Source organism: Hylobates moloch, unplaced genomic scaffold (genome assembly GCF_009828535.3).
Source record: "Hylobates moloch isolate HMO894 unplaced genomic scaffold, HMol_V3 SCAFFOLD_22, whole genome shotgun sequence".
NCBI classification, from domain to species: domain Eukaryota; kingdom Metazoa; phylum Chordata; class Mammalia; order Primates; family Hylobatidae; genus Hylobates; species Hylobates moloch.
Genome location: NW_026652297.1, coordinates 20,205,051 through 20,233,025, shown reverse-complemented (window position 1 = coordinate 20,233,025; position 27,975 = coordinate 20,205,051). Strand labels below are relative to the sequence as shown.

At 38.3% G+C, this 27,975-nt stretch overlaps 1 protein-coding gene across 1 annotated transcript in view; it reads left to right on the top strand.

Moving 5' to 3' along the window:
* Positions 1-27,975, top strand: part of LOC116462088 (collagen alpha-4(VI) chain-like) — a 90,855-nt gene that overhangs the window by 48,341 nt on the left and 14,539 nt on the right. The window contains exons 20-33 of the mRNA XM_058433735.1: positions 1,218-1,271; positions 1,389-1,424; positions 4,652-4,714; positions 6,638-6,700; positions 7,778-7,840; positions 8,351-8,413; positions 10,716-10,766; positions 15,069-15,104; positions 15,211-15,273; positions 16,546-16,608; positions 17,809-17,844; positions 19,171-19,207; positions 21,509-21,520; positions 21,610-22,103. Of these exons, the coding sequence (XP_058289718.1) occupies positions 1,218-1,271; positions 1,389-1,424; positions 4,652-4,714; positions 6,638-6,700; positions 7,778-7,840; positions 8,351-8,413; positions 10,716-10,766; positions 15,069-15,104; positions 15,211-15,273; positions 16,546-16,608; positions 17,809-17,844; positions 19,171-19,207; positions 21,509-21,520; positions 21,610-22,103 (1,134 nt within the window). The remainder of the gene's footprint in view (positions 1-1,217; positions 1,272-1,388; positions 1,425-4,651; positions 4,715-6,637; positions 6,701-7,777; positions 7,841-8,350; positions 8,414-10,715; positions 10,767-15,068; positions 15,105-15,210; positions 15,274-16,545; positions 16,609-17,808; positions 17,845-19,170; positions 19,208-21,508; positions 21,521-21,609; positions 22,104-27,975) is intronic.

Sequence of the window (27,975 nt, the reverse complement as noted above, 5' to 3'; positions counted from 1 at the left end):
ATTTTGGGGGGAACACAAACCTCGAGTCCGTAACACCCCAATAATGTCCTCTGTGGCTGCTGCTGTTGTTCCAGGATCCAGCCGAGGACTATGCGGCGCCTTTAGTTGTCCTGTGTCGTCAGTGCCCTTTCATCACATTTGCTCAGTTATTTGTTTACATGACACTGACACTGTACACCAGTTATTTTGCTAAACACCCCTCAGTTAGGATTTGTATGATTGTTTTCCCATAACTAGATTCAGGCTAAATACTTTTGGTATGATAGCACAAACTTTTATGTACTTTAAAAACTTTTGAAAAACATAGGTTTTAATTGTTGCATTCCATTTCAATAAGTGTTTCTACCATAATTTGATCAATACTTCCCTCATATTGTGGGATGTTTAAATTGTTTCAGAATTTAATCTATTATGAATAACAGTTGGGTGAACAGCTTTGCACAAAAACGTTTTTGTTTCTGTTATTTCACATTCTTTCCCTATTTATGTATTCCTATTGAGTTAGCATGTAACTTTATGAAATAATTATCTGAAGTACTCCTACTTGGGATCCCATATGGTTTCCATTTTTCTCAAAAGATAGACTCTTTTTTTTCTCTGGACAGTACACATTTTTCCACTTCTGACCCCAAAGAAGTGAGAACACTAGAATCTTTCCTCACTGTGACTATATAACCTCTTTCTCTCTCTGTCAGCATCTGTATATATTGATCACCCATGTCTTCAGAGAGACACTTTTCTACCTTCTGTTTCTATCTGCCACTCAGGACCCTAAATGATACAGGTAGAAAGAGAAGTGCCAATATTTTCAAATGTTAAGCGTGGCTTGTTGGAGACTATGTGTGACTGTGTTCCCAGCGTGGTGAACTGTAAGGAGTCATCAAAGGAACAATCTCTGGGGAAAGATGTCTACAACACTGATATTTTGAAACATCAGCATTTAATGCCATTTGCTTCTTGAGGAGCACTGACCAACAGAACATTCTGAGATCATGGAAATATCTTGTGTCTGTGCCGTCCAATGTGGTAGCCACTAGCCATATGGAATTATGGAACACTTGGAATGTGGTCAGCATAACAAAGAAACTACATCTTTAATTTAATTTGGTGCAAATTTAAGTGCTACATCTACCTAGTAGCTTCTGTATTGGACAAAAAGTTTTGCTAGCATTTGTTGTTGTTTGTTTCTGATCTTCCCTTTATTTCTTACTTTTCAGGGAAGTTCTAATTTTGATGGACCTCAGGGAGAAACTGGAAATGTCGGCCGTTGGGTAGGTGTTAACAGCTGGAGGGATGTATTTCCCCTGAGTTTGTGGAAGAGGATGGTAGGCTGGGGTGAAAATTGGTTTATATCCTTCTCTAAGGTCTCTGCTTTCCATTTTTCTTAGGGGACAATAGGAAGGCGAGGTCTGCCAGGATTAAAGGTCAGTGCTTCATGGAAAGAGTTGCTCTTTGTTCCACACATATGACTACTGTATTTATTATTGATACATAATATCTGCACATATTAATGGGGTACATGTGATATTTTGATACATACATAGAACATATAATGATCACACCAGGGTATTTAGGATATCTATCACCTCAAACATTTATTATTTCTTTATATTAGGAACATTTCAAATATTCTATTCTAGCTATTTTGAAGTGTACAATATATTGTTATTAACTATAGTCACCCTACTGTACTATCAAACACTAGAACTTATTCCTTCTATGTGACTGTATGTTTTACGCATTAATCAACCTCTTTTCATTCTCCCTACCCTCAACCCCCCTTCTCAGCCTCTGGTAACTATCATTCTACTCTCTACCTCATGAGATCAACTTTTTTAGCTCCCACGTGTGAGACAGAACTTGTGATATTTGTCTTTCTGTGCCTCACTTATTCCATTCAACATAATGACTTTTAGTTTCATCCATGTTGCTGCCAATAACAGGATTTCATTCTCCTTTATGGCTGACTTTTATTTCACTGTGTATATGTATCACATTTTCTTTATCTGCTCATCTGTTGGTGGAAACTTAGGTTGATTCCACATGTTTGCTATTGTGAACAGTGCTGCAATAAGCACGGGGTGCAGGTAACCCTTTGATATACTGACTTTCTTTTCTTTGGGTAAATGCCCATTAGTGGGATTTGTGTATCATATGGTAGTTCTATTTTTAACTTTTTGGGAAATCTCTGTATTGTTTTCCATAATGACTGTACGAACTTATATTCTTACCAAAAATATGTATTCCTTTTCTCTGCATCTTTGCTAGCATTTGTTGTTTTTTGCGCTTTTGATAAAAACTATTCTAATTGGGATAAGATAATATCTCATTGTGGTTTCCATCATCAGTGATGTTAAACATTTTTTCATACACCTATTGGCCATTTGTATATCTTTTGAGAAATGTCAGTTCAGATATTTTGCCCATTTTTTAATGGGATTGCTTTTTTTTTTTTTGCAATTGAGTTGTTTGTTCCTTGTATATGCTAGATATTAGTCCTTTGTCAGGTGAATAGTTTGCATGTATTTCCTCCTATTCAACAGGTTGTCTCTTCACTCTGCTTATTGGTTTTTTTTTTTTTTTTCAGTTCAGAAGCTTTTTGTTTAATATAGTCCCATTTGTCTATCTTTTATGGCTTCTTTAAATTGTTCTCTCTGAGGTCAAGGAGAGTGCTGGCTGGGCTGTCTGAGGTTGCATGAGGTTCCCTGAAAGTTTCCATGGCAATTTTTTTCATGAAAAAGGGAAAGTTTATATGATTCTCTGCCTCCTCCCCACCCTGCTATAATGTTTCATTTAGATTGAAAAGAAGCTAATATCCTAATATTTTAGAGTAGGGCTTTCATTTCTATTATTTATTTCATTTATTTCTGTTTCATTGCTCTATATGCCTATTTTTATACCAGTACCATGCTGTTTTGCTGACTATGGCCTTATAGTATAGTTGATTTTTAAAATAAGAGATATAATTACAAGTATTTGCAGGCTTCAGGATGAACTGGGTTTATCCACCATGTCAGTGGTTTGCTAGTTGACTCAACATTAGAGCACTGGTCATATAGGCCCATAACTCCAAATTACAGCATTCCTTGGACTTTGGGAAAATCTGGCTCAGTATTATCTACAAAATTAGATCTGCTGGCCTTTGCAAGATGTATAATAAAGTGGAATTGTAAGTATAATTTTATTTATGGAAAAGGTTATATTTATGCCAAACAAATTGATGCATACCTTTTTTGGCAATAAGGCAAGATTTTAAATTTGCTGTTTATGATAAAATTGAGAATATTATTAAATTTTTTAAAGGTACATAAACCCACCACCCCTCTGCAAGTATTTTCATGTTTTTCTGTTCTCTTGTATAAAAAATAAAGGATTATTATAATGTACATAACATTTTATATTCTGCTTTTTCCTGTTTCCAAATCTCCCTATTATCATTTTAGAACATTATATTTTACTCTATTGAAGTACCATGATTTACTAATCTTTCTTATGTTGAGCATCTAGGTAATTTCTGTTTCGTTGGGTATCGTGGTAATTGATGTGAAGAACGTCAGAGATGTGTATTATAGGTTTTTTGTTTTCTTTTCACTTTTGCTCCACTCATATTATTTTCTTAATATAAATGTATAAGCATAGAGTTATGATAGAGTCTGAACATTGCTATATATAGCCACATTGTTTTTATAAATGTTGCAATATGAATATCACTAATGTGATATGCAAATTAGACCACATTTCATAACCTGGTTCAAAATTTCTAGCTGTATTCCTTTTAAAATTTGGTTCATATTTATAAATCTAGAAATCAACTCTTAAACAGCAGAATAACATAACAGGAATGATTAATAGAACTACTGAATAGTTTCAAAAACTGACGAAGCACAGGTAATTGATCCACATATTGATTAAATTCTGACTTCGAAGTTTTTGCTCTTTGCATATCTATGAATAATTAGTAATCTGGTCAACATGTGAGCAACATGAAAAAGAAGGCAGAACAATTCACAAAATGGATGTTGTCCTCAATCTTGGAAAACATATCTTTTCTGCGAAATGAAAATATTAATTTGTGGGATAAATTAAATCAGTTATAGAATGAATCATTTTAACAACTCATCCTTCGCCTAGAGAGCTAGCTTCTTGCCATAAAGGTCTGTAGGGTTTTAAAGCCACTTTCCCGTTATTTTCCCAAGCACTTTTTGTGCCTTTGTCTCAGAGTGTCATATTTATTGCTGTGATCAACATTCTGAGTTTCTTTGCATGAAATAAAAAACCTTAATGCCCTTGAATGTTGAGTCTATGTGCCTTAAAAGGAAGGACTGTTTAGGAACCAGTTATTACACAAAATAAGAGTTTGGGTTATTTAAACAAAGTATTTTTGCTCCCATCACTAGCTGAGACATTGGAAGGAGATGTGCAAAGACTGGGAAAGGCCCTAAGAATCTGGTCTTGCCTTTTCCCAAGATAAGTGTAAATACCCACGTTTCCTCTTCAACTTCATCTCCTAAGAGGCTTGATCACAACCAGTCAAATCTTGTTTGAGTTTTTCTCTTGTGGTTTCAAGTGATATATTGCAGGAAAAGTTGCTTTCAATAAGAACACTAAAGATGGCTGGTGAACTCACTATAAGTTTTATTCATTTTGACAGGGTGTGCCTGGAGAATCCGGTGAACAGGGTTACCAAGGAGAGCTTGGGTATCCAGGCTCACAGGTTGTATCTGGGAGCTTGGTTTTAGTGCTGAAGGGTGTTTGTTTGAAATTTTAACTTCATTGTTTGATAATAATTTAACATAAATCAGAATGGCTTTGGATGCCTCCTTTCCAGGGCCTCCCAAAGAAAATTGTATAACCCCTTTTCTGAAAAGATTAAACCACAATAGCTAATATTTATTGACCTCTATGTTCTAGACACTGCCTAAAGCACTTGTATTAACTAATTTAATTCTTCAGTGGGAGGCAGGTTATTATCCTCATTTTATAGGAGAAAAATAAAGAGGGAATGGAGAAGTTAGGTAAATTGGCAAAGGTCACACAGCTAGTGAGTGATAAAGCTGGGATTCAAACTCAGGCAGTATAGTTACAAAATCAGTGCTCTTGATTACTGCCTCTGAAGCTGTGTATTCAAATATTATTTAATTTACTAAAATTGAATTCATATCTTGGCATAGTGGTGTGCACCTTTCGTCCCAGCTACTTGGGAGGCTGAGGCAGAAGGGTCACTTTGAGCCCAGGAGTTCAAGGATGCAGTGAGCTATGATGGTGCCACGTCACTCCAGCCTGGGCAACAGAGTGATACCCCATCATTCAATTTGGTAGGAAAAAATCAGTAAAGTGTTTACAGAGTATCTGTTATGCACAGGGAACTGCTAATAGACCTGGGACATTCATACTATTAAGGCAAGGGTCCTGTCCTCAGGAAGTTCATCCAGTGGGGTTTTGTTAGGTTATCAAATGATAACTGGAAATTTAAACTTTCAACCTGTTCTTTCGGCATCGTCTAAGCATAACCCAAATCTGTCATTCTATAGCCCTTCTGGAGCACATTATATGTATTTATTTTAAAAAACAAATTGTTTTTAAGTATACTCAAATTGAAGAACTTCAGAACAACAAATTTTACTAATATATCAAATAATTCTCCATAATTAAAAATCCTATGAGTGTCAGATGATAATTTCAGAAGGTATCTGCTGCTCTTAGACTTGCTAAAGGAACTAAGGAAAAAAAATGGTAGTCAACGTGTAATTAGAGATTATACTTATTTTATGATGGAAAATAGTATCTGAACTGAAGGGAAAGCAACTAAAAGATGTATATTTTCCCCTTTTCTTTTTGATGACTGGCTCAGGACCCTCCACCACTATTATGTCCTTGCTTTCCTGTCTATACCCACTTCATTGCACAGCTGACTGGAAGTGAAGCAAGTCATGCTGGGAACCATGAGCAAGATAATCAATAAAACCTCTCCTTAATTCTCACCTTCCCGCTGGGATGCAAGCGTGATGGTCTATTTAAATAGATGATTGTCAATACCTCACCTAGGAGAGTAGAAGCCATGGTCAATCAATACTTCTAATAGGAAAGTGTTTCTCAGAAAAGCTGGAAAAATATTAAAGTGTCAAAAATCAGCAAAGTGAAATAGATTGGAGAGAAAATGAGCAAATCCCCAGCAGTGTAGTGAGTGAGATTAAGCTACTTAAATGCACCCTTGGCTTTTGATCAAATCGAAAACACAATCCCTTGTCCTTAACCCTTGTGTGTATAAGGAAAAGGTTCATTCTTCAGTGGAGATCAATAGCCTCGCTGCCCTTTCATCACCCTTTTAGGATTTAAAATTAGTTTAGTGAATTCAAATATAAAAGCAATGTTCTCAAACTTTAGTACTCATCAGATTCACCCAGAAAGATTGCTAAAAATAGAGACACTGAGGACTCACACCCTCTGCTTCAGATGGCGTGGGTTTGAAGTGAGTGAAGTGCAGATGCTCCCTGATTAAAGTTTGATAAACGAGAGAGTGATGGGTCAGGGCACCTTAATTTGTGCTTCCATTGGCATCCAAGGTGATTTTGTGGTTACATGGAATATAAATGACTCTTTAAAAATTGGTTGCATTTTAATTTCATCCTTGGATCAGGGACCAAGAGGAAGACAAGGACCACCAGGAACTTCTGGACAAAAAGGCTTAGTGGGTGCTCAGGTAGGTTTGTAAAACAGCTACAATGCAGCTACTCACTAACACTGGCTGGTTCATACCCCTGAGTGTTCCTGGATAAGTAACATAAAGCCACACTGTTTGTTCTGGGATATGGGGATTTCAGAAATTTCTGGAAAAGCTAATTTGATGCAGTAGATATTGATCATCTGCTATGTATCTTCTTCTACTCTAAGTAAGTTGTGGTAATATAGTGACCAATGAGATATGGGTTTAAACCTCGAGGGTATGTAATACAAGTTCATATTTAGCTATAGTAGAAGATGAAATAATAGTACCATATAAAATTATAAATAACTAATCTGCTCCTCACAAATATGTAAGGAAGCATTACTATACCAATTTTATAGATAAGGAAACTGAGGCTAAGGGGAATTAAATGACTTGTCATCTAGATAGTAAGTGTCTGAACTGACTTCCAACTTGGTTCTTTCTACTGCCTGCTTTACTCCCCACCTAATATCTTGATGGTTCATAGGATGCTCAGATAGATTGAGACGGATGATTAGAGTGGCTTCCTGAGGAAATGAGCATTTGAGATGGCTTAGAAACATGAGCAGCATGCTTAGAGTCAGGAATGAGTCTCCATCAGGAAACTGAAAATAGCAGCTCAAAGATGGCCAAAGCAATAGTTCTGCTATTTTTCTGCCTTGATCAGGAAAAAAAATCTAGCCTTATAACTGATTATATTATTGTCAATCTCAGTTGAAAATATCTTCAGTTTGGAGCAGGTGAAAGCCTAGGCTTTTGTTTTCCTCATGTCTTAATCAAATAATGTTTCACCCTGTAGCATAGAAATGATTCCTTCAATTCTCAGTATGTGGTAGATGTGGCCTCCCGCTCCCCTATCCTAAACCCCCAGCCCATAGTGTGTGTATATTATGCATTTTGTATGTTGGAGGATAGAATTAATTAATTGTATTAAATATTAAAGGTTAAACTCCCATCTCTAAGGTGATTCATGAGCGTATTACCAGTTACAGACTATTTCAATAATAACAAGAGAGACAGATAGTTAACTTGGTGGCCCTGGTGGTGATTTTGGCCATGGTCTTGTTGCAGGGGAATCCTGGGCCTCCAGGGCCAAATGGTTCAAAAGGAAAAGCTGGACCAAGAGGAGTGAAGGTAAATGTCAGAGAACACGCACTTTCTTGATTGTAGCTTGAGAGAACCCCTTGGGTTTTCTTAAACAAATCTTTACTTATATCATCACTTCCAGCATACATTTCTGATATGGTTGATGATGCTGTTGACTGAAGGCAAGGCATATAGATGAACATATAGGAAAATGAGTCACATGTACAAGTAGACAAAGATGTATCAACAGATAGATATACATATGGATTCACCACAAATATAAATGTGCACATCCAAATTTAGAAAAAGGCATAGCAATATAAAATTCTGTAATTGATGTTACATACCCGGTGCTGCTAATTTTCGGTACCAAAATTGTTACAGTGTTTGTTAGTCATCCATATTTAACAAAGCCTAGAGAAAAGTATTTACCTTAGGCTGTATGGCATGCTACCAAAACTCGAAAGCAGTGACTGTAAAATCTCTAAGGAAAATGACACAAAATTGCATAAACTCATAGAAGAAAATTAATTAGATATTTTCTCTTTATAATAAAAGGGAGAGATTGGTGACGCAGGAGAAAGAGGCCCACACGGTCGACAAGGACCAAGAGGGCAACCTGTAAGTCCAGTTTCTCTGTTTTGGATTCTTGATTGAATTTGTTTGCCATTTGTTGTTGTTTTACATAAAATTCTAATGTTTTAAATGTATGAAACCACTTTTATTCAGTTCAGAATATAGGTACCAGAGACAAGAAATCAGGCAAATCAGGGAGATATAGTCTAAAAAATCTCACTGTGCACCAAGCCGAGTTTTGATGGAGTCATCTACCACAGCATTGAAGTGTCTTATCCATATTTTAGATTCTGGTAAGAAATTATGAAAAAAGAGGTTTGATAAACAAAAATGGCATCAACTTGATGTAATAAATTGAAATGGCTTTAACATCATTGCTGTGAAACAAAATTTTAATATTCTTGATGAGTTAAACTCATGGTTTCAAATATGACATGACCACCAGAGCTCTTAAGAATCAAAATAGTCAAAGTTTCTGAGACTTCTTGTATAAATTAAGAATCCAAAGATGACTTGGAATTTATTCTGCCTTCTCACATATTGAAGAGCAAAGTGCTAATGTCTCTCATCTGTTTGACAATGACATTTTATAAGCATTTGAGTCTTTTAGGAATACAGAGATGTTCAGTGAAACATTTTTTTTCCAGGGCAACAAATGATACAGCCAGATCAGCAAACTTTTAAGAGTATGGGTTTGATTATCCAGAGCATAGAAATAATCTTTGGAGACCAAAGATCCTAAAAGATTTCCTTTTACAAGACAACACTTTCAAACACAGGGCTATGCATTTTTACCTTAGTTATCACCCTGAACAGGACAGCAAGTTAGCTATTTTATGACTATTTTCAAAAGATGTCTGCAAAAATACAGAATTTGGGTCTCGGGGGTTGCAGATGCTGGAGGTTCTGTGCATCCTTCAGCAAGGAGAAAATGGAGTAACAGCAAATGAACTTCATTATCACCGCCCCTGGCCCCTGCCAAGAACTCATTTTTGGCAATCTTCTGTCTTATTTTTCTTTCTTTTCTAGTCTTTCAGACTTTCCTATTTAGACCATAGAAATCTTTTTGTGTCTTCAGATTTTTAATTTTTCTTCTTAACTGATCTAACTGGTTTAGGGGAACTCTTTGTCCATTAAGAAAAAACACCTATAGGGTTTTGAATTTACTCTTTATTACAGTAAGCTCATTGTCTGTCTATACAGATGCTAAGCTCCTTGGTAGTATCATCATTTTCATGATTATTATCATCACCACCACTGCAACCTCCATCATTGTCTTCAGCAATAACATCACAACTACCAGCATCATCACCACCATCACAATCACCACCATCACCATCAATACCACCATTACCATCATCACTATCACCATCACCACCACCACCACCACCATCATTACTACCACTATCACTATCACAGTTATCATCATCACCACCACTACCACCATCACTATCACCATCATCTTCATTATTACCACCACCATCACCATCACCACTACCACCAACACCATCATCACCATTGCCACCACCATCGTCATTACCATCACCATCACTATCATCAATCACCATTGCTACCACTATCACTACCATCATCACCACCACCTTCACTATCACCATCAGCACCACTATCATTACTGCCCTCCTCCGACACTGTCACTACCACTGCTACCACCAGCAGCAGACTAATTACCATTTATCAAGTACTGCCGCTGTGCCTGACGTTGTGCTAAGCACTTTTCATACACAATCTCACTGAATCTTCCCAACAAGTATACAATGTAGATGATACTGTTATCCCTATTTTACAGATTAGAAAACTGAAGTTTATAGAGGTTGTGCAACTTCCCTAGGGTCACTCAAACAACTAATGTTGGAACTGGATTAAAAATTCAGATCTGTCTGGGTTTATAGTCTGTACATTTAATCACTAAACTATATTGCCCATATTCCAATCTTTTTCTCCAAAGTCTGTGCTTTTGTCTGATGATTTACCAATTCTAGAGCTTCTATTTTTACTTTATTTCACAAGGAAAGCAAGTTTAGCCCAAGGGAAAGTTTGTACAGTTGTGTATGGCTTCCTACAGCCAAGATACCATCTTGCTGATGTACAGATGGGGGTTTAAAAAAACCTAAAAACTTCCTTCTATTGTGGTCTTTCAAAGTTTTAAACCCTTATCTTCTCCAAATCTGAGTGTTTGTCCTATGAAGGTTGTCTCCCAATCTCCATCAAGCCCCATTGTTATCCTTACTTCCTTGCATTGTTGATTTATCCAAGGGTTCAGATATTATCATCAACCAAGTGTTGGTCTGCATGACTCTACAATTCATCTTATATGTCATTTTCTTAGGGTCTTCCTGGTTCTGATGGATACGGACATCCAGGAAGAAAAGGATCAAAGGTGAGGGTAACCTTACAGGGTATTCTGAACTAAGGACTGTAGTTTTTATTTTATTTTATTAAAATAAGTGTTATTTTTCAAATTGTATGCCAGGAACGGTTTGTACATATTTACAAAATGTTTTGGCCACCAGAACTCCCTCCCTAAAAAGTAAAAATTGATTTTGTCGCTCTCTTGTTTAAAAGTCAAACTTCTTCCCTCATCTTCCACATATATGTCAGATATTCCCACCTCAGCTCTGGGAGTGCCAGACCCTTTCTCAACTTCCTTGACTTTGCAAACGCTCGTGTTTCCATTTGGAATGTGCTTCCTGATCTCCATCTCTTGGACAACTTTTACTCATTTTCTAAGACCCAGTCAAGTACCAACTTCTTGTGGAAGCAGCCTTGGTCTTCCCCGGACAGAATTTGCTCTCCTATACTCTGTGTTCCTAAAGCACATTCATATTTCTGCAGTAGTTCCTTTCTGTCAAGGTTGTATTATAATTTATTCTTGTATCCCGCAGGCTGTAAACCTGACAGCAGCATTGCACTTCTGTTTTTCTGGAATTGAGCCTGGCAGAGAGTAGGTGCTCAGTAAGTGTATTTGAATGAATGACTGCCACTCTCAGAAGAAGCTTGTATTTTAATATGTAGTTAATTGGTCACTGACAGGTCTTAAAGCATGGAGGTCACATGGAACTTGTTGAGCAAATCAAATCTCAATACCCACTGTTATTCTGGATGCTTCAGTCTTCAAGTTACATGTATTGCCTCACAAAATAAGAAATTACTGGGGTGTTTAGTGATGCTTAGTTGCTTAATGATGGCAGGACTCTGGGCTGGCTTCTCTGCAATTCTCTTGTTTCCCTGTGGCTGCAAGATGGCACCACTGCCATTTTATTGAGCAGAAAAATGCCTCAAACATAGTAAGTTCTCACTAAATACCTGTGGAATGATGGGCTATGGGGAACCTCAGTGATCATCTAGTTTAGCTTTGTCAATTTACATTTCAGAGAATTGAGGCTTAGAGAAGTGAAGTAACTTGCCTGTGGTCACACAGCTAGTTAGAGGCAGAGCTGAATGTGGAAGCTAGTCCCTTGAAATTCCATCCAGGTAAACTAAATTTTTCTTTGCTATGGACAAGTTTGCATAGCAGGGAAATTCTGGGTAGAATTCAAATGTGTGTGGTTTGAGCTACATGTCAGTTTGGAGCTAAGCACAACTGCAGTCTTTGTTTATTGTGATACAGCTAACATTATGGAACACAGATTCAGTCCATATTTGCATGAATTTTTCTTTGCAAGATGTAATGGCCTCACTTTAAATGTCTCATATTGCTGACTGGCCAACTGACTACATTTTCTTAATCGGTTCACTCCCCTTCTCTCTGAGTTGACTATTTTACACCCTCTCCTCTCTCCTCAAACTTCCAAGATCTGCTTTGTCTTCCATACTTAAAGCAGATGATCATGCTTCCTATTTCATGAATAAAATTGAAGCAGTGAGAAAAGAACCTCCATAAATGTCCACCACCAAGTAGGCCAACCTACTTGCCTCTGTACCCATACACCCTGCCTTCTCTCCTACTGCTATGGACGAGGGTCCATGGTCTTACCTAAGACCAATCCTTGCCTCCTAGACTGGATTCCACTCCCTTTTGCTTTCTGAGGCTCTCGGTCCATTTTTCTCCTCTGGGCAAAACTCACTGAAGGAGTAGTCTATACCAGTGCTTCTCAACAGAATTGATTTTGCCCTCCAGGGGACATTTGACAATGTCTGGAGATGTTTTGGTTGTCAGAACTCAAGGAGAGGGTGCTGCATCTACTGGGTGGAGATGCTGTTTAACATCTTACAATACACAGGACAGCCCCTCCCAACAAAGAACCATCAGGTCCAAAATATCAGTGATGCTGAGGTTGAAAAACTGCCACTCAAGCCTTCACTCCTCAACCCTCCCCACTCAACTGTACATCTGCTTTAGTTGAGGTAAACCCCATGTTGCTAAATTCAATGGTCACTTCTCTGCTCTCATTGTGCTCCATCTCTCAGCAGCATTTGACGGATTGATCATGGGTTTATTATTGATTTTTTCCCTCACTCAACTTCCAATACATTCTATTTTCCTGGTTTTCGTGGTCTTCCCTTTCTCATCCTGCTTCGCTAGATCTTCTGGATATTCTTGACCTTTAAGCATCGGAAGACTCAAAGCTCTACTCACATACCTTCCTCCCTCTTTACTCATCTCTCAGGTGACATTTCTTGGGGAAATCCAGTTCCATAGCATCAATAATGATCAATCCTGTTATCTCCACTTTATCTCTCCAGCTTGGACCAATATCCTAAACTCTAAAAATATTTCCACTTGGTCATTTAGCAGGCATCTTAAAATTGGCATGTCCCCAAACAAATTTCTTCTTGTTTTTTTATTTGTTAACATTTTGTTACAGAAAAATTCAAAAATAAAAGTGGAGACTAGTATAATGACACTCTCCTGCCTCACCCCACGTTCCCATCACCTAATCCAAACAATGAACAACCCCTGGCCAATTTTGTTTTCTTTTGTTTTATTTATACACCCATTCACTTATCCTCCCACCATGCTGATTTCATACCCCCTCCTTCCTCCTCAAACCTCCAAGATCTGCTTTGTCGTCCATGTTTAAAGCAGATGATCATGCTTCGTATTTCATTAAGAAAATAGGAGTGAGGAGAGAACCTCTACTTAGGTTCACCTACTGTAGGTCATGTGATATGTGGGATTTACTTCAAGATAATCATCTATTCCATGCATAGACATTTCAGGTTGCATCTTTAAAAGATTATTTAAAAATGTAACCGCAATACCATTCTTACACCAAAGAATTAATAATAATCCTTTAATATGATCAAATATCCAGTCAGCCAAAACTGGTTCCCTTAACAACCTGCCCCTCCTCCAGCCTCTCCCATCTCAGGGACTGGAAACTTCATCCATCCAGTTGCTCAAGACAGACACTTGCAGCTGTCATTGATAAATCTTTTTCTCTCACTCCCACATTTAATCCATCAACAAATAGTGGTAAGTCTATTTTCAAAGTACATCCAGCATTTTATCATTTCTCGCAACTGCACTGCCACCCTCTGGACCAAGCCAACATAATTTTCCATCTGTGTCACTGCAATAGCCACTGAACTGGTCTCTCTGCTTCCACCCTTGCCTCATATAGTCAGTTCTCCATGCATCAGCTAGAGACATCTTTAAAAACATAGTCAGATCAAGTCATTCCTTTATTCAAAGCCCTTCTGTCATTCTCCACATCGCTCAGAATAAAACCCATGGTATCTAAGAATTTACACAGTGTGGTCTCTGTGAACTCTTTGACTTCATCTCCTCCTGCCTGCCCTCCTCGCTCCACTCTGCTTCAGTGTTCCTCAAACATGTCAGCACATACTCTTCCTCTTACTTCAGGGTTTTTTTTTTTTTTTTCCCACATACTCCTCTCTCTGCCTGGAACGCTCTTCCCCCCTAAGTCTGCTTGTTTTCTCAATTCATGCTGGTCTTTGCCCAAATGCCACCTTTATAAAAAGGCTTTGCCTGACTACCTCATATAAAATAGTGTCTCCTCATCCTTTGATACACATAGTTCTTTATTCCTGCATACCCTTTCTGGAATAACATTGATCTCTTTCTCACGTATTATATATTTCTTTGTTCATTTTCTTCCTCACTAGCATGTAAGTTCCATGAGAGCAAGGTCTTCATTCTGTTCACTGCTGAATTTCCTGTGCCTAGAGAAGTGCTTGGAAGACAGGAGATGCAAATAGATATTTGTTGAGTGAATGATTGCTTTGTAGTATGCCTTTGGTTCTGACAATGAGCACCTGCTTTCCAACACTCAATGTGGTGCCCTTTCCCTTGGTTTCTGTTGGATTAAACCTCAGGTTATTTAAACTGAGAGATAAAAATGCCCTACGGAAGAAGTTTCATTACACAATATACTAGGGAGGAGGGAAATTTGTAAAAATTATTTACAAGTTGTTTCATGTTGAATTAGAGATATGAAATACGGCCACTTGAGAGCAGCTCAAGATAACAACAGTTGCTATAGTTGTTTTTCCTGGCACCTGTTTTGAGTCTATTTCCTCAAAATTATAGTGTCTTCTTTTTCCCCAAGGCATGTCAAGGAAATTTCTTAATCACATGACATTAAACAAGACCTTATCTCATTTCTGACACTAAGGTGAACCTGGATTATAGTGTCTTCTTTTTCCCCAAGGCATATCAAGGAAATTTCTTAATCACATGACATTAAATAAGACCTTATCTCATTTCTGGCATTAGGGTGAACCTGGATTCCCTGGCTATCCTGGTGCACAAGTAAGAAGATATATTTCTGGGCCTGGCAACTGGTAGGCAGCATGTGTCATTTGTCTGTGCTTATTTTTCTTTACACTCAAAAAGTTCTGCTTTTGATTCTATTAAGGGAGAAGATGGTGACCCGGGCCATCAAGGAGAAAAGGGGGCAAAGGGAATAAGAGGGAAGAGGGTAAGAATCAAAGAAACTTCCTGATATCTATAGAAGCCCACATCATTACGGAAGTACATTTCCACTGGGTTAGGACTTCTTAGCAGGAAGCCCATTCCTGCTCAGTCAATGTCATTCCACACCTTCCTTTGGCTATCCCACTCCCCACTTAATCCCACTCTCATTTATCTCCTGAATACAAATACAGTTTACCAAGCCATAACAACAGAAAATCCAAGTTGGGAGTTTTGGTTTTACAATACCAACCTATTAAAACCAAGTTTGGGAGCACCTCTGTCTTTGGTAAGTCTAGACATCATTTGGAAGGATATTGTTTTAGCTGTTGAGCAAACATTGCTGTGTCTTTAGGATTGTTCCAAGCCTTAACTTTCCCTTGCTATTTTTAGAAAAGATTCTTGAGAATGTAGTTGCCATCTTGGTGGACTTTGAGTCCACTGTGCTTTATACAGTCTCCGATTAAAAGTCAATTCCTTTATGTTCTGAACAGTCAGGCTTGAACAGCCACAATCACTGGCAGCTCTTTGAGTAAGCCTGTAGATATCTAACATCTTGGTAATGTTTAGCTGACCAACGTTAGAGACCAAGGTCTTCTAGGAAATGGACTAGTGTTTACTGCAGAAAAGAGGAAAGGAAAGATAATGTGTGTTTCCTAGGTACTCAAGAATTAGCATTTTCATACATTGGCAAGGACATAAAGAAATATTTGATCTGTGCCTAACTTGGCTTGCTGCTGGCTATGGTTCCTCTGATCAACTAACTTTTATTTCTAGTTTCAAATAAAAAAAGATAAAGGATTCACTGTATTTAGATAACACTGTGTAATTTCAAATACTTGGAAGATGAGCAGTGAACCTATGGCCACCATGTGCCTTTTCTGAAACACTGAGAACCAGAAGGTGATAGGGAAATTTTTCCTTTTTCCTGATGTCAGGCCCTTAATGCAGACGTCCTGCATTATTTTTATTATATAACCTCAAGACTCAACAGAGTGTATTGAGTCATATTTTAAGGATCTGTCTAGACGTGTGTGTTTGTGTGTGTATGTACACATGTGCATGACTGAGGTTGGGTATATGGGGGGATTTTTGGATGGTTCCCATAAAATGACCTTCCTCTCTTTCTATTCTCCCTGTCTTATCCCACAGATATACAGTTTATAAACTAACTGGTCAATAGCAGACTCATTGGCATTAGGAATAATAACATATCAAAGTGGAACTGATGGTTGTAATCAAGGAGGAAGCTTATTCTTCTGGCTTGGTCTTTTTTTAGGGTAATGCCGGCTTTCCTGGATTTGTTGGAACTTCGGGTGACCAAGGCCCACCAGGACAAATGGTAACATGTACCCTTCCTTTTTCTTTTGTTTTCAACTGTTGTATAAAAATAAATGAAGATTTGATAAGAAGCATCTCTAAAGAAGAAATGAACATTTGGGACAAACAGCGGGATTGACATAGAGAATGGGGCAAATTTGTCCTACAGCATTAGCTTCAAGTCTTTATACAGTACATTTATTCGATATATATTTTTACTTGAACATGGAGAAGATATTGGAGTGGCTGGAGATTTATGAACCTAAATAAATAAATTGATGCATAAAACCCACTAGAGAGTGAGTTTATCATTGTTTATCATTGCAAACAAGATGAGCAACAATATTTATGCAAAACTAGGGGGAAAGCCTAACAAAATATAATATTTATATAATCTTAACTAACAATGTTGCAAGTCCACGAATATTTTTAAAATTCCCCGGAACATCATTTGATATGAAAGGAAAGACTTTGAGGCTACCATCCTTCTGCTCTGTGCCTTGTCCTAGGAGGCCAGACTGTCAATCCATGAGGGATGGCACAGTAGGTCAGCCATGGATTAAACCTGGTGGTCTCACTTGCAGTCTAGGGTTTACTGGAGAGGGGCAACAAAGTCAGAAAATAAAAAATTTTAGTGCTAGAAGCACCATTCATGGCATTTTTACAGAAGAGGAAACAAAGGCTGAGATGCTGAGATAATTATAGTGACCTGCCTGAGGTCATTAGTTACCACCTTGTAGATTCTAAATAAGAAAAATGATCTCTAGACTCCCAGAGGTTGGAGCCATGAAGCTCTAATCTGAAGGTTTCCAGAGAAGACTTCTTGTTCAGTATTAGGACAGAAAAAGGGTGGTGCTGGGTGGCCTGAAGAGAAGGGATAAGGGAGGAACTGGGGTCTACTTTAGAACTATCGATGAATGGTCCTGGGATCTTCGATAGCCCTTTTTCTGAATGTGATCCTAAACTGTGGTTTCAAAATGACCTGGTCCTCTAAGAGTGTTTCTGTCTAGCCTTTCTGGACTCACAGGTCTTGGATACACCTCTTAGGCAACTGTGGCTTTCTTCCTAAAGGAGTCAGACAGAACTCTAGGGCTAGGAGTGAAGGACAGAAGATGGTCTATGTAGTGTGGTAGAGTTTTGAAGACTCTTTTGCCAACTCTGTAGAAGAATGTGTTGGATCTCAAAATTTTGCATTTTAAACTCAAGTTTCTGTTCTTTCCAGGGTATCAAGGGCCCCAAAGGTTTGGTAGATATGACGGTAGGTGAAGATTTTAATTCCAAACTTTATTATTATTATTATTATTATTATTATTGACATGGAATCTCGCTCTGTCGCCCAGGTTGGAGTGCAGTGATGTGATCTCGGCTTACTGCAACCTTTACCTCCTGGGTTCAAGAGATTCTCCTGCCTCAGCCTCCCAAATAGCTGGGACTACAGGCGTGTGCCACCATGCCTGGCTAATTTTTGTATTTTTAGTAGAGACACGGTTTCACCATGTTGGCCAGGCTGGTCTTGAACTCCTGACCTGTAGTAGTCCATTTACCTCAGCCTCCCAAAATGCTGGGATTACAGGCATGAGCCACTGCACCCAGCCGAAACTTTATTCTTCTTAGAACACAAAACTTTCCACTTTCACAAAATAGAAATCTGTTAATCTTAAAGATTCTTTAGTTTTTTTCCTCTTACAAATTCTGTTAGTACTTTAAGTTTATAGACTTTACTCTGAAATGTTATCACCAAGTCAAATAAAAATAGTAGAATGATATTTTAAATCTAGCAGGGAATTGGGGTGTTTTTGAGCAACACTAGTTGACATTAAAAAAAGAAAAGACTTTGAGGTTACTACCTCTCTGTAATGTGACTTTTTGTAAAGCTCAAAAACTGCTTATAAAGTATTTATAAACCCACACACAGGCTTTTGAATAGCACAGGTTTCTGTGTTTCATGGAACACTTGAAAACAATCTCAAAAGTTATGATAGCATTTCATCTCCCAAGTACAAAAATACTATTAGGCGGGGGGTGGGGAGTGTGGAGGCAACTGAGGAGCAGGAAGTAAAGAGGCCTGGGATGGAGAGAAGAACAGAACAGAGAGGAAGGGGTAGAAGGAAAGAAGCAGAATGACTAGGTGAGGTGTTAGGGGTGCCTGTCTTGGCAGTCATTCTAAAGAAGTGATACAGGAATTGCTATTATAATATAGAGTGCCAAGAATTGAAAGCCTTTCCTTGCATTCTCTGCTGAGATTCTTTGATTTCAACTTCTTCAAAATCAGGTTTGATTCCATTACTTTGTAAGGCAGATTTAAAAAATGGGTACCCCTTATCTACCTATCTCCAAAAATATGGGCACTATATTGCACACACATCTTTTAAATGTTTTAAAATATCGACAGGATTTGGAAATGTAATTGTAGAATAGTCTCATCTGCTCTGACAATTTTTGGGTTTTCTGTTGTAGATTAAAAAGCTTCAGATAGGACTGATAACATCCATATGACATTCCTAAGGTGACAAGTGTGAATAAAAATATGCTTCAAGTTAAATACTTTTTCCTTTTTCCTGTTCTCCCCCCATCTTTTTATCAGCCTTGCAAAATTGTTGATTTCACACGCGACAACTGCCGTAAGTTGTTTCGGAAAGGCTCAAAAGGAGCCAGTGGTATGAGCTGGGGATGGATTACGGATTAGGGGCATAAGTCACCTGAGGCTTTGGCTGAGGTTTGGAAGGTGCCATATTCATTGTGAAAGGCTCTTATAAATTCATCCATTGGGCTTAGTTGCCCTTTAGGTAAGTAATCTTTCCCAATGTGGTCTCAGAAATAAAGTGGATTGACAGCATGCCATCTCAACGATGAAGAGAAGCTCCACTGAGCAATACTGTGCCCCAGGAGGTGTCATAGCTGCACACCTGTGTGCCTACATCTTGCTGCTTCTTATCACAAAACAGAGGAGCTTTGTTCTTTTTATGTAACCCTATTAAATGGGAGGGATCAATAGTCACCCTTTGAGAAGAAATCTGTCCTATTTTATTTACAGTTGTGTTTTAAAAATGGAATTATGAACAATCCAATCTTAAGTAATGTTTAGTCACATCTGCAAGTTGGAATTTATTTATTATGTTCAATGCATTCCAGGATATTTGTGTCCTATGATATGTACATTTATCTACTTAACGGCCATGGGGTGAGAATGTTGATTTTGGCAAATTGCTTAGTTTGGAAGTTTGGGTTTTCTCTGCAATCATCCTGCCCTTCTTACCATAACCCTTCCATGTTCTCTCTGTTCCCATCCAGTGGCTGTTCAGAGAGATTCTGGGCTTCTTTTTCCTAGAAATCATAAAGAATAATACCATCAGTGTGATTATGAAGTAAAAGAGTCTCAGAGTCGACCATATAAAAAGTTAAAACCCTTTTACATTGAGGGATGCCATGAAGTCAAAAGTAAACAGAAAAGCGGGAAAAAATAGTTTGCAATATAAGCAAAGGACACAGGGAAAGGAACTAACTTCCTTACTATATCCTGTTGAAATCTAAAAAATTGCTACTGCTCAGTCATTTTTATCTACAAACACAGACATTGCATAATGGCTAAACCTAAATGTAAAAACAAAAAAACAAACACCACTTTTAGAAAATGGGCAAAAGACATGAATGGGAGATTCAGAAAAGAAAATATAGAAATGTACAATAAATCTGTAAAAATGTTCAAATTCACCAGAAGTCATAGAATATAAATTAAAACAATGAGTTACCCATTTTGTTTCTCAGATTGGAAGTGTTTTAAAAATGCCAGAAGAATTCCTATTCAGATTGGGAAATGTGTAAGAGTACATATTGCTGGTGGGAGTGTAAATTGATACAACTTTTCTGAAGAGCAATTGGCTGGACCATGCATATAAAATCAATACTTACAGAGATTTATATAGGGCTACGATTGGACAAATGTGCGCAGACACATGTACAAGTATGCTCCTCATAAAGGATCATCTATAGAGTAGAATAGATGATATTGCACTAAATTTATTGATGAAAAAAATCGTTACATACTAAGTGAATAAAGATTCAGAATAAATATATCTTAAGCTCCAAGTTTTATAAAATGAAATGAAATAATTATATATTTATTACTTATATACATAAATACATATACATGATGAATTAAGGGTAATTCTAATTTTTTGGGTTTTTTTAGTATTTTTTGAAAATGTATTACTTGTATACATACACTTATATATAATACATGTAGTTTATAATTAGTATCTGTAATTTTATATGTGTATATATTATATGCATGTATATAATATAGTTTCAGAATAGCTCAATGTATTCATTAGGTTTAAGTTCAGTTGAATGTGACCTAAATCCCCAGTAACAGTCGTACAAATGTTATTTCTGAAACCATAGGCTGTAACTAGTCAGTTGAGGTTGATATGGAGCCTGTGGTGGTCGGGGATTAGTCTCTTTATATTTTCCTGCTTTGCCATTGTGTGTATATGGGATGTTCTATTCCCCAAATTCCTTCATGGTCTGAAAATACATCAGACTTCAGTTGTCACATCTATATTTCAGCCACCAGGGAAAGGAAGGGAAAGGAGAAGAATATTTTTTCAAAGTTTTACCTATCATCTTTCCTATTCTATTACCTAGAATTTGTAAGATGGCTAAGTTGGGAAATATTGTCTTTGTTCCAGGCATCCATATGCTCAATCCGAAATTGGGGGTTCCATGACTATAGAAAAAAGGGAGAATGGATTTTGGGGGACAGGTACAGGTCTCTGCCACACTCAGCAGGAGCCTGAGAAGGCCATGCTTGAATTTTCCAGAGAAGATGGTTTTTCATATTGAAGCACACTCATGGGAAAGGTGTCACTGCCTACATAAGCTAACAATGTCTTCTTTTCTCTCCAAAATAATTTCCCTTCCAGTTTGTTCAAGAGGTAAATAATATTCCTTCTTACTCACTTCAATCCTTACCTCTTTCAAGGCATTACACAATATCTTAAATCTGTGTATCTGTTGTCTCAAGGTATTTCCAAATGCCCAGCATTCCCAACCGAAGTGGCCTTTGCCTTGGACATGTCAAATGATGTCTCCCCATTGGATTTTGAGAGGATGAGAGACATTTTATTGTCTCTGTTGATGAAGATGGAAATAAGTGACAGTAACTGCCCAACAGATGCCCGTGTGGCCATTGTTTCCTACAATGCCAAAACCAATTACTTGGTTCGTTTCTCAGACTACAAGGGGAAGGTTGCACTCCTGGAGGCTGTCAGGAACATCCCCCTGGAGCAGTCATCTGGCCGCAGGAACCTCGGGGCCACCATGAGGTTTATGGCGAGACATGTGTTCAAACGTGTACGCTCGGGTCTTCTCATGAGGAAGGTGGCTGTGTTCTTCCAGGCAGGCTGGGCCTATGATGCAGCTTCCATCAATACAGCCACACTGGAGCTTGCTGCAGTGGGCATCATCCCCGTGGTCATCACCTTCACAGAGGGGCACAACCTCCCGGACACCCTGCTGGTATGTAGGGGGAACCACAAGTGGGCAGGGAGCCGGGGGTGCTAACACCTGGTTTCTACCTCTCCATCAAGGACCACATGAGGAATGAGAGGTGTTTAGGAAAAGGATTTCCCTGGAATTGATGTGTATGCAAGGAGTGAGGGCTCTCAGTATGGCCCGTATACTGGTGCTACTCCTAGTACCCACTGGCTAATCTTGAGCAACCTGTTCTGTGCTGTGTGCCTCATATACATTATCTTACTTAATGAGTCCCACAACTCTGTAATGTAGGTGTTATTGTTTATTTCCATTTCTGGGATAAGAAAACCAAGGATTATGGAGGTTAAATATATCATCAAAGCCCAAATAGTTAGTTAGTGGCAGATATTGTCTGCCTCCAGAGCCTGTGCTTAACCACTATGCTAAACTATATCATTGGAGGTCAGAGAATATAATTTTCTTCCTTTTTAAAAACCAGAATATAACATACATACTCATATAACAAAGTGGACAAAGTGCAGTGATTTTAAATGTACAGATGGATGAATTTTTATATATGTTTAAATCCCTGTGACCGATATGTGGTTCAAGATATAGAACACATTCAGTGCCCTGTAAGTTTTCTTCATGTTCTTTATGCAACCATAAAGTAGTTACTCCCCATGGTAATTGCTTCTCTGAGTTCTATCACTATCAAGTACTTTTTGCCTGTTCCGGACCATCATATATATTGGGTCATACAGCATGTACTCATTTGTATCTGGCTTCTTCCAGCCAACATGGCATCTCTTCTTCTTCCTCCATGTCGTGTGTGTGGGTAGTTTGTTCTTTATTATTCCTGTGCAGTATTCCATTGTATGCATACATAACCATTTATTTATTTATCTATTCTCCAGACTTTACTTTCCTAATTGAAACCCATGCAGCACACTCTCATGGAATATCTGGGATGATTTATCAGAGAGAAGGGTGATTTTCTTCTTAAGAGATTCCAGGTTGCTTATGAATGTTAGGTTGGATCATGGGACATTGGCAATATTTCACCAGTTTTGAGCTGCAGAAATGGAAATGTTATATGGTTCAACGTAATAGCTAATCAATTCAGCCCATTTAATTTTCTCTGAAGGTTCAGTGTGCAGTAGAAGTGGTAGGTGAGAGATTTTGTTGACAAAGCTTGGAATATGCATCTAAGAATCAATAAAGTTGTGACAGCTTGCAAACTGTGGGGAAGGATGGACAAAATATCTTGAGTTGAGAAAGTTAAAATGCAAAGGATGAGTTCCTTGTTCATCCTTACATCCCTCTTGCCTAGTATGATGTCTGTACAGGGTGGGTTGGTAGGGTACATCCTCAATAACTGCTAGAATGGATTTATAAAGGCAGGGTATAAACAAATAGCTAATTAAATTAGAGATGCAGCTTTTGTCTTTGGCTCTCTCATCAATAGTGAGGTGCCTTTGGACAAGTCTCTTCACCTTTCTTGGTCTTATTTTACTCAGCTCAAAAATGGAGAGGGGTTGCAACCAGATATTATCCAGGCTGACTTCCAGGTGTAATTATCAAAGAGTTTATTTCTCAGGAAGGGATTTCCTTAACATTTGGAGAGTGATTCCTTGGGTGTGATCACATCCCTCCAATGCTCATCAGTGCTGCTCTCTGAGAGGGAATCCTGGGCAGACAGTGTTGGGATCTTGCACACAGATGATCCTTTGTTGTGATGTTCTTGCCCTCTTAGTTGCCTTAGGCTCTGAGTAAAGGGATACAACGGTATGTGAGAAGAACATGCCAGCTTGTGTACTTGAACCTCAGTTCTGTCATTTCTATCTGCTCTCCTCTTCATTTATTGGACATATTCTTACCCCAGGATGCTGGGAGACAACTTCACGTTCTTTAAATTTAACAGTTTACAAAGCATGTTAAATGATACTTGCCAGCTCAGCTATAATGAGTAACCTCATTTCTGGTGACATTGGTAAGGAGAGAAACTGTAAAAATGACAACTGCATTCTCAGGACCTTTCAGAAAATCCACATTTCTTCACAACTGGCCAGAAAATTCAGCCCTTAACCTCCCCTACTCTGTTCCTCAGCCTTAGGGGAATCCAGTTAGAAGAGTGGAAATATCTTGTGATTTTTCTTCTGAATTATCTGCCTGAAGGCTTTCTTTGATTATGTGTGGGGCTTTGTCTTTCACCTCTATGTTATTTTGACTTTCAGAACAACACCCACATGCTGCTTCTGGAAAAATGGTGGTTGTTCGATTTGAAGCAATTGTGTAAACAGATGTCCTAACTTCCCAGTCCATTTAAATATGCTTAGAAGCTGTGGTGCATATTGAAAAGGTTTATAAAGCCATCCATTGAGTTGTCTCAGACCTAAATAAAACTGCATTATAACATTTGGACTTTCTGTGCCTAATCCCTTTGTTAAGAAATGTCTAATTGCCTTATGTCTGAAAAGAAGACTTCATTAGACCCATTTTTTTTAAGTTAAAAAGCAGAGGATTACAAGGAAAATGCAATTTGTGGGCCAGGTTTCAAATTTTGTTTTTCTTTATAAAAAGTCTAGCCCATGTTCCCTTGAAACAATGCCTAATAGCTCACATTTATTGATCTAGGCACTGTTCTAAGATCTTATTGATACATTTAATCCTCACAACAGTCCAATGAGGTAAGTATTATTATGAGCCCATTTTTCAGATGATGAAAGTGAGACACAGAGAAGTTAAATAACTTGCTCAAGGTCTGGAATTCTCATTAGCAATGGGATTTTCAAAATTCAAAAATCAAAAACAGGAAAAGAAGAGAGACTTTAGAAGATTTAAGTTCTTTCCCTGTATTTATGCATTTTATCTTTACAATAACACAATGATATAGGTCTATGAATTGGCCCTATTTTGAGTTCTGTGTATTGCTCTTAAAAAAGAAGGCCAAGCAATGGAATGATAGCTATAATGGGAGGCAAACAAAAAAATACCTTTAGAAGCTGAAAACATTAAGAAAAAGGCTATATAAATTTTGGGGGTATATTTTTGTGTAATTTCAAAATTCAGATAATTTCAGTAGGACATTCTTTTCTATTTTGGGGAGACAATAAAATATATGTATTTATTTTTATTTTATTTTTAATTGACAAATAATAATTGCATATATTTATGGGGTATAAAGTGATGTTTTGATACATATATACATCATGTAACAATCAAATCAGAGGAATCAACATATCTAAAGTTGGGAACATTTCTTTTGAAGAAAGGTGGTTTTGGGTTATGCAGTCAGGCCCTTTCAGAGGAGGCCTATGGCTGCTCTGTTCTCCGCCAGACTGTTAATGTCCTAAGGCCAGGACCAGCACCAAAGGAAGAATTAGGCAATGAGGCTTCAAACCCTGGTTTTGTCCCTTATGTAATCTGGGCATGTTATTTGGCAATGGGGCCCCCTTAATTTATGCTCTGTAAAATGGGGATAAACTCACAGGATTGTTGTGAGAATTATAAGAGATGGTACCCTCAGGGATATCTGACACTTTCTATGTGTTTACTCAATTGGGTCACTATATTACCATCTTCTTGAGGTCCATAAGAATGCCCTTTGCCCACTCTTTATTAAATCTGATAGTGAGTGCCCATGGAGTTCCAGCCACCATGCCACATGCTTTCCATGCCTTATCATCCCAACCCCTCCCTATTCAAAATGTGGTTCAGGGACCACCAGCAGCAGCAGCATCACCCAGCATGTGATGCCTTTCCCCTGATGTAAGCAATCAGGATCTGTATTTATAACAAGATCCCCACATGGTTTGCATAAATGTTAGTTTTAGGAGTATTGGTCTGAGCCTCATAGCTATGCTACAAGTTAATAATGATAATTGTACATTTCCCAGATATGTGAAGGCCAGAGGTGAAGTTACTTGTTCTCAGCTGCACAGTCCTGAAATTTGCATTCAGATATGGCTGGTTCCTAAGTCTCACTATACAACCTAAACCCTTAACCCAATGCCGACACCTAATGTTTTCCAAGGAATCTAGGAAGAGTTGGCTGTTTCACGGCAGTCTTTGGTGGGACCATGCCAACTGGAAGGAGCCGAAACTGGACTCAAGCTCCTGGGGTCAGTCACGGGTTACCTAGCTCCTCTCTCCCTCTGTCTCCTTCTCCCTACTTTTTCCAGTTTGCTGTCCTTGTTTCTCAAGCCCTTACTTCAACTTGATGACAGATGGTTTCTAATTCTCTCTCCTTAGGGTCCAGTTAGCTCTTCCTCTGTCCAAGGCAAATCTTCCTTTCTAGCACTTGCTTCTTTCCACTCTATTCCCATCTTTCCAAGCCAAGAGACTCCCCCAACTCAGTCCCAGAGATGAACATTATCCCATGGCTTCTGGCAGCTTAGTACGACAGCTGATGCATTGACTTTAACCCACAGGGTTAAGTTTGAGTCAGGGATCATGGGGAGTTTTTTTTTTAATATTGAGAGTTGAAGTTTGAGAGTTGTCCTTGTACTCCTTGAGGAATGTCTTTCTGCCTATCAAACAAAAAAGGATGTTAATTTAACCCCTTTGCCATATCCTTTCCCCTCAATATACTCCTGTCTTTAGCACACAACTAGTCCCAACAAACCACGACTGGACATTTAGGGATGAAGTTGGTTGAGAGAATTGCTAAAGGTGCTGATTCAAACTATAGTAAAATTTTGAACCTCAAGCAGACCTCTTGGTTTATGTTAAAGATACTCTACTGATATTTCCTTCTCTGGTGTTGATGGGACTTTGCAGTAGGAATCATACACAGTTTTCTCCTCTCCTCCCATGCTATCTCTCTGCTTGAACTTTCCCAGGAAGTATCTTGTCTATTTTATCAGTGACAAGGACCATGCTGGCAAGTCCAAAGTCAAAGTAATTAAATGTTTATTAATAACAACTAGGTACAGATGAATCTATACCGAATCATAGCTTCCCTGTGGACTTTTATCATGTTTTTGTTCCTACAATTTTGTTTTTGCAGGAACAGTACAAATTTTAAACATGATCATAAAATTATTGTTTGTTAGAAAAGTTTTTAAAAGGTAAGTGTTCAAATTCAGTTGAATTTGATAGTTTTCCAGCAAATATTAATAGATTAAAGATAGAAGAGTTATGTGCTCTGAGCTGCTCAAAGTGGAAAAGTTGGTGCATTGTCCTGGTCAAGAAGCAAATAGAGAAGGTAGTTACCTAGGACCAGGCTGTGTTGGAAAAGGAAGAGAACTCAGGGGCATTGACTCTTTCCCTAAAACTCTGTCGCTGAGGAAACTGAAGCCAGAGGTTTATCCAAGGCCACATAGCCAATTATGGCCGATGAAGGACTAGGACCCAGGTTCCTGACCTCTAATCTGTTAGTGCTGCACAGAACTTTCCCTATGAACCATCTCTAAGACAAAGGAGGATGAATTTATACAGACTTCGGGGAATGTTTAAATTTGTTTGAAGTCTTTCATACTACTTTAAAAAGTCACTGAAATTTTGCATTTTGTAATATACTTCACCCATGTTTCCTGTGCTTAAAAAATAATGTACACTAACTTAGCATTTCCCTACAACTGTTGGAGTAAAATTGGTGCACCCATAGTTATCGCAGCCTCTTCATATCTCCTGACACATTGCCATGAATTCTGGGTTCAGAAGCCTTCCAGATTGCCTCACGTGATTTCCAGTACAGCTAGCTATGTGTCATATTCCTGCCTACGCTGTTTTCTCCATCCTTGGTGATTAATTAGGTCCATTTGGCTTGGTCAGTACTCAGATCTGATGATCATGTGCAGTAGATCTGAGTGTTGGATGTTGGCAGCGCTGCACTCAGTTTTCATGCCAGCTTTCTCCACGTGGCAAGGAGTTCCACAGATGTGCGCCATGCAGCTGCAGGTTGGAGGTG